Source organism: Strix uralensis, chromosome 13, assembly GCF_047716275.1.
Source record: "Strix uralensis isolate ZFMK-TIS-50842 chromosome 13, bStrUra1, whole genome shotgun sequence".
NCBI classification, from domain to species: domain Eukaryota; kingdom Metazoa; phylum Chordata; class Aves; order Strigiformes; family Strigidae; genus Strix; species Strix uralensis.
In genome coordinates, this window is record NC_133984.1 from 2,917,123 (window position 1) to 2,931,494 (window position 14,372).

Sequence of the window (14,372 nt, forward strand, 5' to 3'; positions counted from 1 at the left end):
TTTATATCAAAATTTCATACTTTTGTCCCATGATGGGGATGATGGGCTGCACAGTGAGCTGCTCCATCACCTAGAGGTGAGGGCATCAAGCAACATTTGGCATCGCAGTAACAGTTCGTGTATAGGCCAGAAGAGTTCAATAATCTGCAGCAATTTTTCTGCTCAAATCCAAAGACAAAGTGGTGTCAGGAGGCAGAGCCGTCTGCCGCAGCTCCCGAGACCTCGCACGGTAAATGGTGACACACATCCTTAACTCTGAGGTGTGCCAGTCACCCTTTGTGATGGGATTGCTCTCACTCCAAATGCAAGTACAGTTTTCAAAGGTATTTTCAAAGGACCAGATTTTTACAGGAAAATTATTTCCTCTTTATAAAGTCAACTCTGAATAGATACCTGAAAAACATATAGAAGGTAGATCATCCCACCCTGAAGTAATACATCAATCCTATCGGTGAATGTATGTTTTATTGAAAGTGTGGCATGAAACACTTGACTGTGAGTATAAATTTATAAACAGCTCTTGATGTATGCGAGATTTTTGGCAAGGTTTACCAAATAATGCAATTCACAGTACATTTAATTTAGGAATGTTCGCTCATTGGTTTTTATATCAATTTTAAAAAAAGGAGTTGGTGAACTTCCAAATCATAAATGATGGATTTTTGTCAATTATAAAATATTATGAATTTGCAACCTTTTTATTCTAGTACTCAAGGAACTGCCAGCTATTTAAAACTGTACCTTTATCATTATTCACAAAGTTTAACAAAAATAAATACAATTTTGAGGTTGTCTTTGGCATGTCGTAATTCAAGGCAATAGTATCTTTTAGCAGCACAGTGCAAAGAAAAACAACATACCATACAATGCACTACTAGATTCAGCCTTACAAGGAGAAGAGAACGTAGTACAATGCAAACTTTAATGTCAATATATACAGAGCTTTAAAGAAAACATTTTTTTAAAATTAAATGAAATAAATACAATATGATACAAAATCCACAATATGCTTAGAGAAAGAAATGACAGTTACAATATCTGATAACGGGGACCTTTTGTATAGTTTCATCTTTGAAGTACCTCAGAGCATGTAATTCATTGCACACTGTTTTCAATTAATGCCCTTTCGTATATTGAGATTTATAGCCAGTCACGTGCCAGAAGAGTTTTAGCTCTAATCAGAGTATCAGTGCAAGATGCCAAAGTGCTTGGGATATTATGACAATGCAATTACTTAGCAAACGCTGCTCATAAGCCTAATGCAAAACACACAAAATAGGAACACTTTGTCCTGCAAAGGAGATCCACCTCGAGCATCTTTTCAGTTTTCACATAAAAACCAACCCCAAAACAGGATTCAATGTTCTTCAAACTCACTATTGGTAATAAGCTATTGCCCAAACCTTAATAATTAAGAGACATAATCGATTAGATATCTTTTAAAGCTTTCAGAAAAGTTTGCTTTCATTACATGGGAAAAATATCAAGAAAACCAGTCATTGATTACTTTGGGGGGGACTTCTAATTATGTAAACTATTATAATACTTAAGTCAGCTCTACCTATAGGCTAAGGGTGGGGTTTTTTTAAAAAAAAAATTGTATTCATTCTTCTATTCCCAAAGGAAAATGTAGGCTTATCCACAACAACATAATTTGGGGGAGTAAACATTTAACATTACACCGAAGTAGGGACAAACAGTATTCAGGATGTACTTAACTAAAGGGGGGGTTAATGCAGAAGGATGGTACAGTATGAATGACAGTGTAGGCGTGTTGCCAGTGGGTATCAATACACACCCAAGAAAGTTTTTGAATAAACTTTCAAGGAGAAATTTTTTTTCTTTTAATCATATAGAGCTCCCATAGGATTACATAAGGACTCTTACCACAGCTTCAGAAGCCTTCTGAAAACTTTGAGAAAGAAAAACCTGCCCTCCCACAAATATTTGCAAACTTCTAACTCTGGATAGGATTGAAAAACTTAAGTGCTACAGAAGTACATAAAACCCCGTGTTTGCATTGCTGTTTTAGCCTAATTTCATTGATGCAAATCACAATAATTACTACAGTATTGTGTAATTCATTTAACTCCATTCTTACCAGCTATCTCAACTTTTTCATTGTAACATTTGAGGGCAGTGCTGAGTACTGGATGAGCAATCTGTCACTGCAAATAATTTCCAATTGTTGAAGTTTGCTAGAGGTAATTTTAACTATTGGATATATGAATATTAGCTTTGAAAAATGAATTAAAACATGGAAGACTCAATTCAGGCTCAATATGATTGACTTGGGTGAGGTTTTAGATGCCTCCTCTGGATGCAAGGAGTACATTTAAACCCTACTACAACACAGGCCCTCAAACGGACAGTACGCTTGGACCACCTACACCTTAGGGTCTTTGTGTGATCAACGAGAATTTACTAGTTTTAAGCATAACGGGGAAACACACACAACATGCTAATAACAGCACTGAGACTACACAAGCCACAGAACAGTGGCTTAAATGAACCCACCCATGATAATGCTCCCAGTATGGGCACTCTTTGTTACACACCACTGGCTGATATTGATGCCACTGCATAGTTTTTGGATACATCATAGGAATACAGTAGAGTTCCTCACTTTATCAGAACGATAAGACAGAACTTGCGATATCCAAGGGGTGAAAGTACAACAAAACACATCACGAGCCTGCTCCAGCTATAGCTGATGTCTGTGGGCATCTACTCTCTTTAGTGAGAATATATCAGGCTCTCCGTGCACTTGAGAACTAGCACTTATTTTTAATTGCCATTATCAAACATCAGAGTAGAAGTTATTTTGCTGGCAGTAACAGAAACCATATCCAAAATGTTACATAATTTAAGATATTAATTAGTTCTCTGGAAATCCTTCTAAATACATAGTATGTATGCCTATTTCTTTGTAAGTATAAGCCTTTGTGAAAATTTCATTTTTTTTTTAAAAAGTAAATCAGTAAGATAGTAAAATCATAACTAGTTTCTAATCTTGAACTGTGCAGAGATATCAAAGTGAAACGATGTACACTAACCTTTCACTCCAGCCAAGAGCACGTTCAAATTAAGTGTTCTTCCACTTCAGACATTTAACTGATTACCCATGAGCAGCCCATGCTACTTTTCTGTAATTGCTTAATTGAACAAAACCAAAGTTTGGAAAAAAAAAAAAGGATGAGAAGTCTGCAAGAAATTTCAAAAGAAGTCACAAAGACTTAAATACTAAATAGCAAGAGTAAACTGCAAGTGAACTCTTTTGTATCCCTGCATATCCAAATGTTTCAAAGACTGATATGCTGAAATATTCATAGCAAGTGAACTCCCTCCTCCCCCTGCCCCAAATTAAGGATTAAAATTGGCATACCAGGGTATGCTGGCCTAGTCAGATATAACAAAGGTGTTTGTCCATGTTTTCCTTGTGGTAAGACAATTTTGTAACGTTGCAGTCACTGAAACTTTGCTTTTACCACAGGACTACCACTTGCACTAGAGGCCAGTAATGATATAGAACCAGTAGGGATAACTTTACAGAAGATGTTTTAAATTTTTTGCTAAGAATAAGAATATCCACCTTGTTTGTGTACTTTTCCTCTTACCACCTTTGTGTTGCACACCAAGAAAAACTTAAGTACCTTCTGCTGCTTACAACTGCTTTTGTGCAAAACGCTTTTAAGGTGCTTATAACGTGGTGCTTCTAAGCAAGCTAAAAGAAAATACCAATATAAACACTGTTAAATGATTCATGAACAAAGCCATTAAAGACCAGCTGCTATCTTACGGGAAAGCTGAAGACAATTCAAGTTTGACACTTTAGTTGCGTTCCACACCTTGCATTACCCTCTATCCTCAACACAGCTTTTACCGCTACATTTCAACCCACATTATACCTTGACCTTGGCTAAGGGGGCTTTATTTCCACCACTTTTTTTTTTTCTCCTCCTTAGAGCGAATTCAAGTTCTTCTGGCAATCATTTGTAAATTTAGAAAAAAATTATAGCTGTAGACTGTAGACAAGAGGTTTACAGGCATTCTTGCTGGCAAAGGTCTTCAGTAATGAAACGAAGGATGAACCAGCTGCATAAGGGGTAGGTTTTGTACTAAACAATAAGCTTTCCAGGAAGCAGTTGTGTTCTTTGATAAGCTTTCAAGCATTCCAAACAGGCACCTCAAAACTAGGCACAAACGGCCCCTAAAGCTTCCAACATCTATCAAACACTCAAATTTAGTATGGGGTATGTTCTGCATGATACAAATAGCACACCTATGTTTGCTATATTCATTAAGTCTCAAATCTACATATATTCATACCTAACTATTTGGCCAGATAATTTCCATCTTCCCCCACCACAACAAAAGAAAGCAGCTTATCTAATAGTACTTCCAATGCCACCAAGTAATTCACAGGTATAAACAAAAAACAACCAGCACCCTCTGCCTTTTAAGATGTGAGTTACTACCACCACTCTTGGCAGTTGGGCCAGAATTCTCCTGAAGGCTTTGTTTCCTGTCTCAAAATGCCAAGTTCTGCCATCACTGGTGTCTTGTAATTGGCTACCAAAGGGATTTAGAACAGGAAATTCAATGATGGCAAATCAGTCTGAACTACATTTGATTTTTGGTCACTTGGATTCTCTAACTGTTCACAGTTTAATTGCTGGTCACTAATATACTCAATATTTAAAATGGATATCATCCTACTATGACAGTATAACTGCACAGTAGCATCTACAACTTCTGAAAATACTTTTAAGCTCATCATTTCCGAATGCATTAGTCCCCTGCCTACTAGCAGTTAGCACTGGTTTTGAGTCAGAAAATCCCAAGACAATTCTGGCCCTGAAATTAATTTCCTCCCCATCACCACATTTAGAAACAGCTGAAGTCCTAACACCAAGACAGAGAGGGCAAGTGAGTGCTGGCAACAGGATATTGTCAGTAACTTGTCCATAACTGTGAAATTTCTTGGTCAGAATTCCCTTATCTGGGCACACTGCAAGGCTTATTTATTTTCCCAAGCTACCCCTACAGTTAGGCAAATAGAATTTTGCATTTATGTTCTGTAATATTTGTACATGCGGCAAGAGATTTGGATAGAAGCAACGTTCTATAAAAATCAAATAAATAATAAAATCCACGTGCCAAGTTTGTTATAATAAAGTGTCAGTTTGTCTTATATGCCAAACTTACTTAATATTGGGTATATTCAGTGGAAATGACTGCCGAGGAAACAGTAACACATTGTACTAATCCATAGACAACATAAGTAACAAAAAGGATTGGATTGCATGATGTTGTCTTAAAGGAGTACCAATGTTATTGAGATCCTTAATTTTGACAGTTTATACACATACTTACTTTCTTCAGCTCAGTGCAGGACACAACACCATTCGTGGTAACAGCTAGAAATGTTAATTTTCCTGTAAGAGGCCATTTCTTAACTAGCATTTCTTTTGGGTCACAAGTGATCAAATTAAGTTAGTTTATGGGTAAAGTGCAGAATCTTACACATCCCTTTTACTTGTATTTTCACATAAACTTATCAGTTACTGGCACCATGCAAACACAGACCTTCCAAATTAACACTAATGCATTTAACACTGGCACAATACATTAGTCAGCTTTTCATAATAGTAATGAACAAGTTAAATGAATTAAGTTGAATGAATTAAGTGCCCAATTACAAAATTAAGAATTTGTCCTTCACAACAGGGTCTAAAGGTGTGAAGAAAACTTACACTGACACTTTATGTACAACTTGGTCATTGGCAACGGTCCCCTAAACCATTTTTTAAATGAACCCAGCAAAACTATACAGAATGTGAAACAATATTTGCAACAGATCTCTTAAAGGACAGTGTAGAGAAATTCATTATGGTGTACCTGATGTTTAAATTAATTTAACAGATACGGCTTGTAAAACAACACAGTATGAACCTGTGGATTTTTTTTTTTCTTTTTAAAAAAAGGACTTTTACAGAATTCAAGTAGTGTAGCAGGAAACCATAGATGCCTTTTGATCACAGGTCAGGCAAAATAGAGCCACTTATTGGATTTTCCCCTTGCTTCTGTTTGCTAAGGTGTCCCAGTGGATCTATAAGTCTGTTGATGTTAGCTTTTTCATGCTCCGTCGCTGAGCTAAACTTGAGGCTGCAACAGGCTCTAACACTGGCTGAAATGTCTTGTGATTCAGTGCAGAATATGTAGCAGCCATGGCTCCCTAGAGAACAACAAAATACATAAAAGGCTGTAAAGGTCATTTTTATCAGAAAATAAAGCCATTGAATATTAAATTCTTAATTAACTCTAGGAAAAAAAAACAGGACTTATGGCAGGTCACACACATTCTCTAAAGTTTGCTTTGAAAAAAACATTTATTGCTGAATCCTTCAGGTTTCTAAGCATGGGTGTCTGACATTTCTGTTTCTTTCCCATGTACTTCTCTTACATACCTTAGATGCAGGAGTAACCTTTTAACACAGGTCAGAATTAGTATCTTCCAAGCAACATTAGCACCAATTTATCAAATACAGCCACTTAAGTGGCTATTCAGGTCCTGATTTATGAAGACAACACAATTAAGACTCGCTATCATAGGTCCTTGTTTCTGAACCCAACAAAACTAATGAAGTCAACTTAAAAGCTGCCTGCATACAGTAAAATGTTTTTGTGTCAAGTCAGAAAGAGCTACAGAACTAATAAAATACCAGTGGAAAAACTGCAGTGTAGTTTATTAATTTATGTTAGGAAAGCACAATATGAGCCAGTCACAGAAACAAATCCCAAAAGATTAATTGAATAAGAATGTGAGGAGACCTGTGGCAGTCTCAGATAACTTTCTTATCAGGTTTCTATATGACCAAAGCTACCTTCATCTTCGAACACTCAGAAAAATCTCTTCCTTCACACATAGGTTAAAAAAATTAGTTTACAAATACTTTGTCTGCTTATGTAACTTAAATATGCACGTGGCTGAGAAAACAAAAGAAAGCTCATTTCTAAAGAAAAAAAAGTGAGTTCTGCCTGTAGCTCTAAGAGCGACCCAATTCATTGTGCATCCACCAGCTCACGCAACATTCAGCCTTCAGGTTGTTTTACCTTTACTAGATGTGGTGCATCTTGCCTGTTTAGTTGATAATGTGGCAACTGGTCCCTACAGGCTATCCACGAATGCTTTAATACTTGCTCTGCTGTATACCGCTGATGTGGATCTACATGAAGCATATGTGATAACAAGTCCTAGATAAAAATGGAACACACACATGTTATTCAGTTAAAATAATCTTATACAGACTTTAACACAATAATTATGGCAGCAGTGAAATAAGTACCCTATGTGGCAGGGATTAACAGAATGCAAACACATACACACACAAATCAGCAGACAAATTGGATCATTCTGTGCCTTGACACTGCAGAAGTCTGAAAACAATGTGTTGTACTATTTAATCAGTTTAACAGAGCAAGCCTTTATTGTAAAGAAACTTACTGTTTGTGCGTTTCACATTTCAGTTTATTATTAATATAATCTTTAAAAGACTAAGAATAATATTAAAATTTAGCAGACAGATTTTATAGAAGAAAGCTATTACTTGCAAACATCTCTCCTCGTTCGTACTACACATTTGGGGTCTGCTGACTACATATTACAATTGAATTCATACATAGTGCTTGGTATATCATTTTTCCTTTAAGGAGCTATATAAAGAATAAAGCAAACAGAAGTGGACACTCTGTTTTGCCTGTTTAGAAGCATTAGCAATAAGCTACTAATTACAGTGTTGGTCAAAGCTAGAGCTAGGTGGGCAGGGCACAGAACAGAGACAGGAATAGCTTGAAAGAAAACAAAATATGAACAAGCCGACAGAATGTTCCCTTTGTTCTAGGTACAAAATGTTAAGCATTCTTAAATATACAGAAGTGAATTACTTGTGCTAAGACAGCATCAGCCAACAAGTATTCTGAATCACTCCTACCAAAATGAACAAATAGTGCAGTTCCAAAAGATCAGGAAAAGATTTAATATTAATGCCGAGCTTTATAAAGGTAACATGGGTGACTAAGATACCTCCAGACCAGGCCAACACCAAACCCAGAGAGCTCATACAGCAATTGATGAGAGATGTGGTCTTTAAATAAAAAGCTGTATAATCAAGCTGATCAAGATTTCTGGCAAGATATCCAGATATATTTGGTTGTTAAAGTACTAGTTAAATTGCTGAAAGTACTAACAAAGAAAAGAGACCTGATGATTTCAGTGCTGAACAACGTTTAAGAAATTATACTACAAAAAAATTGACCTATTAATGCAAGACTGGTTAGCCACTAGAACAGATAATTGTAAAAAGTTATCCTGTCATTTAAGGAATCCTACAAACACCTGATTTTGGTCCATTAAAAAAATACTGATGATTAGGAAAGTCTATATTGGGACCCATATTATTCAAAATCTTTATCAGCGACCTGGGGGAAGGAAGAGAGTGCACTCTTGCCAAGTCTGCAGCGAGGCACCAAACCCAAAGGGACCTCAGAAAGGAAGAAACTGTACAGGGTGGAGACTAACTGGTTGGGGACCAGCTTTGCTGAGAAGGATCAGGAGGTTTTGGTAGACAAACTGAACCTGAACTACCAGTGTGACCTGGCACCCAAGGCGGCTGACGTTCCTTTAGACAGCATGGCCAAAGGAATGGAGATAGAGGACAAAGTAAAACAAGAGATGTTCTGGTTTGAAATTAGAAGCTTTTTCCTCATCACAGCAGCCAAGCATTGGGAAAGGCTGCCCAGGCAAGCTGTTCAGTCTCCACCCTTGGAAGTTTCTAAATTCAGACTGAATAAAGCCCTGAGCTACCTGTCAGATCCCACAGCTGACCCTGCTTTGAGCGGGAGGTTGGATGAGATGACCTTCCCTGCAATAAAGTTTGCAGTAATAATAGCAAACTACTGTGTTAGACTAGGCTATTTCATAAAGTTCATGAGATGTTCCTTTGAATTCTACAAAAACATAAGGACAAAACAAAACACATTTACACCTTTGCTGCATCTGAAACAGTGTCCCAGTTGCCTCCACTTAAAGAGAATTTTCCACTGCCTATCCGTACCAGGATCTCCTCTGGAGTATCATTAGGACCGTTGGCAAACGGAGTATAGCTGTTGAAAGACAAAAAAACCCCAAAATGCCTTGTTATGGGTAAGAAGCTGCAAGAAATTGGTAAAATCTCGTAAATCATTCTGAGTAGATGTGCCACTGCTGACAGAAACACGCTATACATTATTAAATACTTCCTATATTAGCATTTAATCTTCAAAACTATATTATTTTCTTTTCCCCATAGTTGTGGTTAACCAAGTAGAATAAATGAGAAATACAGACTAAAAAGCTGTCTTAAGTTAATATCTTAATAATCTAATCAGTGCAGACTTTCAACTTAAATAGAAGTGACTCACAAACACAAATTATGGTAGATTACCAGAGCATGTAAAGTAATCCAAACCTGGAAGAGCACCTTAACAGAACGGCCCAATAGAGCCGGAGTAACATCATGTTTAGGGTATGTGCATTTAATTAGACAGAGACTGAGCACAATATACGCACATTATTTGGGGAAAATCTACAAGAATTTTCATGACAGTTTTTTTTACTTGAGTTTGGGAGGCTTAAACCACAAGACCATTGGTTTTGGAGGCTTGTAACAGTTTACAGGGTTTCCTGTAAATCCAGCTTACTTTCTACAAATCCTACTGTGACAAACTCAAAAGAACTAAATCAGCAAATCTGAAAACCAATCTGAATCACTTAAACACACCTTTTAAAGATGTTCTGGCATGTCCTATGATCATAGGCTAGTACCAACTTATTTTTAACTATAAACCCCGAATCTTACTCGGATTAAGTAGATACATCCTAAAACCCCTTAGGTTTCAAATTAGCTTGCAAAAAATAGTAATAATTAAGCTTAATGTATTCTTAGTACTTTGAAAGCTCTGCATAGAAGAAAGATCAATCAGCATCATCAACAGAGGTTTAGGAGCTATCCCAGCCAGTTAGTTCTAGACTTTCAGTTGATGAGCTTAAGAACAACAAAATGGAAAGAATGGAATCCACGCTAGACCATTCCTCCCCCATACTTTCGACCTGCCACACCTTTTGTTCAGACAATGTTTCTCAAGTGTGCAAGCAGTGTACTGCCCAATATCTGCATACTTGCACTTAAATCATACAGCAATCTGAGTTTTAATGACAGAACTGTAGTGGTGGTGATTTTACATGGAAAAACTACAAATTTATCAAGAGGAACAGATTCCAGTAGATGGTATTTATCTAAGACAAAAAAAAAAATCTGCTCTTCTGTTAGAACAAAATTCAGAAAACCTTTTACCATTCAGCCATTAAGCACTTCATAGTGTTTAATGAAAAATTTGAGGTTTAGAAAACTTAAGGGGTTACAAGCCAGTGTGTTCTGCAAAAGGGCCAGGAGTCAAGCCTGTTGCAGGAGATACAAGAAGGTGGACTACAAGAATACTACGGTGGGGTGGACAAGAGGCAGAAGGAGAAAGAAAACGACCAAATACTTTCACAGACTAAGTTCTCTCCTGGAAACTGGGGAGAGTCTTTGGCATCCCTCACCAGTCATGTACTATAGGAAAGAGAAGCCTTGAGCCTACCTGTAAGATAAGCCTAGTTTATGTATGCATTTACTGATAGCTTCCTGTTCCACTTGAGTGTCTCTGTCATTCTACATTCAAATTAATGAGGTAATTTCTTACAATTTTAATGAAAGCATGGATTCATGCAGCACACTGGAATTTTAGGTAAACAAAAAGCTAAGAAATACTTCTCACCCTGCCAACATTGTGTAAAGAAGAACACCCAAGCTCCATATGTCACAAGCAGCATCATATCCCTGTCTCATGAGAACCTATAAAACAAAGAGTGTTAGAGATTTTTCATATATTAAAAAAACCACCCCAAACCAATATCACTACACAGCCTAAGGAAGGGGAAATCAATCCCAGAATAATTTAATAGGTTTGATTGTTTTTTAATATACAGGTTACAGTAACTATCGACAGTATTTCTTGTTCCCAGAACATCATCTCAAGATTCTCAACAGGCTTACATCTTATTTTTGAGGGTGGATTTTGCTATTTTTAAAGCAGGTTTATTGTAAACATATGCACCAGTGTTTACAAAGTATGTGTAATTACATTTAATGAAAACTAGCAGATTTCCCCCCCCCCCCCCCCCGCCCAAGCACTGCTAAAAAGTTTAAGTACTTGATGCATCAAAAACAGCATAGAGAAAACACACAGCAGCTTAAGATACCTCTGGTGCCACAAAGTTTGCAGTGTAGCACGGAGTTAGAAGTAGTCCATTTTCTCCTCGAAGTTGTTTTGCAAATCCAAAATCACAAATCCTGATAGAATCAGCATTATTTGAATCATCCGTATATAAAATATTACTAGGTTTAAGGTCTCGATGCACTACCTTTAAACAAAGAAATTTTTAAATCTATCATTTAGAAGTTGCATGTACATTTGTTTGTATGTAATTTGCAATTTATAAAAACTATTCTCTAGATTAGTGTACTTAACAGTTCTACACAATTATATAACTTTAAAGTAAAAAAAGATTCTAGTTCAAGTAATGTCATAAAAAAAGACAGCTGGCTCATAATGCAACTGGAACTAACATAACCACTTGCCAACAAGCATGAGAGAACAATATTTGCTGTTTCACAAACTGCAAAAGCAGAGTCAAAGGGGCTTGCCAGAATAACAGGATGAGTTTTATATTATTCACCTTTGTCATAAAATACTCAGAAATCTTCTTCCCTTCTGCCATAAAAACAAGCCAACCAAAGCACATAACAAAAGGCATTTGTTAATTCTAAGAAATGTGAAAGGAGCTATGTCATAGAAGAAATCACTCACTCCTTGGCAGTGCAGGTAGTCCACAGTCTTAGTTATGGTGTATAATACAGCACTAGCCTCCCGCTCCGAGAAGAACTTCTGTCTGAGAATTCGATCAAGCAGCTCTCCTCCTTTCATCAGTTCAGTGACAAGGTATATGAATCTACCATCATCATACACCTGATGAGAATTTTAACAAGTGCGTACGTATATAAATGTACACGTATATTAAAGAAAGATCATCTATAATTATACATCTTGATAAATGTGAAAATTACAGACCAGATTGTTCACCTATTCACATATGAACAGAAAGCACAAACAGCAGCGACTGAAAATTTTAATTCTGCAATTCAGGAGCCTTAAAGCATGAAGCACAAGAAAGCTTATGTGTCATTCTGTGAGATGTTGAGGTAATCGATTGTCAATTCATGACTCAGAATTAAATTTTTCAGTCTAGGAACTTCTGTTCTAAGAGGAGAGTAGCTCTACCACTCCCTATTGCTCGTCCCCTCCATGGACAGTTTTTAGCTGCTGGCAGTTTGCATACACAGTACAACATGCAACTGCTTTTTCAGATTCAGATTACCAACACATTAGCTACTCATTTGAAATAAGAGGAAATAGGACATTTCTAACCTTTACATCATTTCTCACCTCAACTTCACTAAACAGCATTTAGAAAAAATTAGTATCAGGACAAAGCCATATTTTGAAATACTCACTTTACTATATATATTGCTCTCCTAATAAATTTTACTATGTAAAAGAAACTTCACAAATCCCAATAAACTCCCTACATCTGTATTTATTGACTACTGTGTTATAAGAGGTGATAGAGAAAGAAGTACATACATCCTTTAAAGTAATAATATTTGGATGTTGTCCATAACGCATAAGAATCTCAATTTCTTCTGAGGGATCCCTCTTACTTTTATCAATTATCTGCAAAATATAGCAAAAGAAAAAACAATTTGGCTAAACAAATTCTACTTAAAAAAATGTTTTGAATTTATATTCTCACTTCAAGACAGAATAGAACAATTTCTAGAGTTCATTACTTCATACTAATCACGACTAATTCATCTTCCAGCTTCATATCCCACTGTTTATTAATTTCTTGCTCTCTCCTTGCTACCAGTTAAAACTGTATTGTTCATGAGGTCTATTCTGCTCCCATGGACAAGGAAATGCAATGGACTGTCTGAAGCATCACTACTTCCCTGCAGCTCAGTTCCACCCTTGTGAATCTCCTTTTATTTCACATGTGCTCATCATTGTACAGTATTTTCAGGCTTCAAGATTTTAATTGCAAAGCCAGTTCTTCAAGGCCATACCCTTACCCACAAAAAGAGCAGCTTCAGAAGCCAATACACAATTTAAACAAATGAAGAAAACATGGTTTTTCATTTCTCACAGCACATAAACAGCTACAGTAACTAGAAAATTCATGTGTTTAAGTTTACAAGTGTACTACACAATAATTTCAGAACCATCACAGTGAAATTTATTCAAAAGTACCTTTACAGCAAACTCCATATTTGTAGCTATGTGTATACATCGCTTGCAAACAGAGTAGGAACCAACACCAATATCTTCCTTCAGTTCGTATACGTCAGTGAACTGTGCGCTGTTTCCATGAAGTTGCTTTAAAAAAAACAAACACACACAAGCTGTCACCCAAAGCAACAAGACACTCTTTGCCATAATACTGTTTCCAACAGCAAAAGTTTCTTCTGCCCGTCCATGCTTTCTCTTTTGAATTCTGCCTCCAGAAAAACAGCAACTTGCTTTTTAAAATTTAAAAATATCCCATGGAAGCATTTTAATAATGCACATTTTATAATAGTCTCCTCAGCCAAAAAGGAACAGACTGTAAACACTAAATATAGATCAATCTTTGGCATGTCAAAAAAGTTTCCCAAAACATACGATGTTACCTGTACTATTGGCAGTATATTGGTGAGTGGTGATATTTTATGATCTTCTACAGTAGTAGTTGCAACAAAACTAAATCCTTTGAAGAGCTGATGTGCATTCGCACTAGGTGGGACTCCTGGAGAATCTAGTGGCATACACATTTGATTAGGATGGCTAAATCCCAGCAAGGCTATTTTTTAACATTCAGAAGAGATATGTTGGAAGAAACATTTTGAGGGAAGGGAACCAAACAAGTCAGTTATCTGTATTCTCTTATTTCAGTAACACACACAAAGCAAGTATTCCTGGGCTTTATCTAAAACTGCAAAACACTGCAGGGACTAATGTACAAATACATGTTTTTAAGAAGAAGTTTACTGAAGCACAACAATACTTATGAGAAAGAAATAAAGATCGTAGCCTTATGTTCAGGGACTGCATCACAAAGAAGAGTGCCCACAGATTTTGCTACTTCAGTGGTGTATGTGCTGCTGGCAAGGCAGAAGTGAGGCAATACAAGAATA

The 14,372-nt window shown here is 36.6% G+C and overlaps 1 protein-coding gene across 5 annotated transcripts in view; it reads right to left on the minus strand.

Annotated features, from left to right (window-relative positions):
- Window positions 1-448: 448 nt before the first annotated feature.
- RPS6KA6 (ribosomal protein S6 kinase A6) overlaps window positions 449-14,372 on the minus strand; it is a 43,734-nt gene continuing 29,810 nt past the window's right edge. For all 5 annotated transcript variants that reach the window (XM_074882216.1, XM_074882214.1, XM_074882213.1 and 2 more), the window contains 9 exons: window positions 13,869-13,993; window positions 13,450-13,575; window positions 12,784-12,873; window positions 11,950-12,108; window positions 11,342-11,503; window positions 10,858-10,934; window positions 9,048-9,165; window positions 7,117-7,257; window positions 449-6,238 (listed from right to left, as the gene is read on the minus strand). In XM_074882216.1, the coding sequence (XP_074738317.1) occupies window positions 6,113-6,238; window positions 7,117-7,257; window positions 9,048-9,165; window positions 10,858-10,934; window positions 11,342-11,503; window positions 11,950-12,108; window positions 12,784-12,873; window positions 13,450-13,575; window positions 13,869-13,993 (1,124 nt within the window). In that variant the 3' untranslated portion in view covers window positions 449-6,112. The remainder of the gene's footprint in view (window positions 6,239-7,116; window positions 7,258-9,047; window positions 9,166-10,857; window positions 10,935-11,341; window positions 11,504-11,949; window positions 12,109-12,783; window positions 12,874-13,449; window positions 13,576-13,868; window positions 13,994-14,372) is intronic.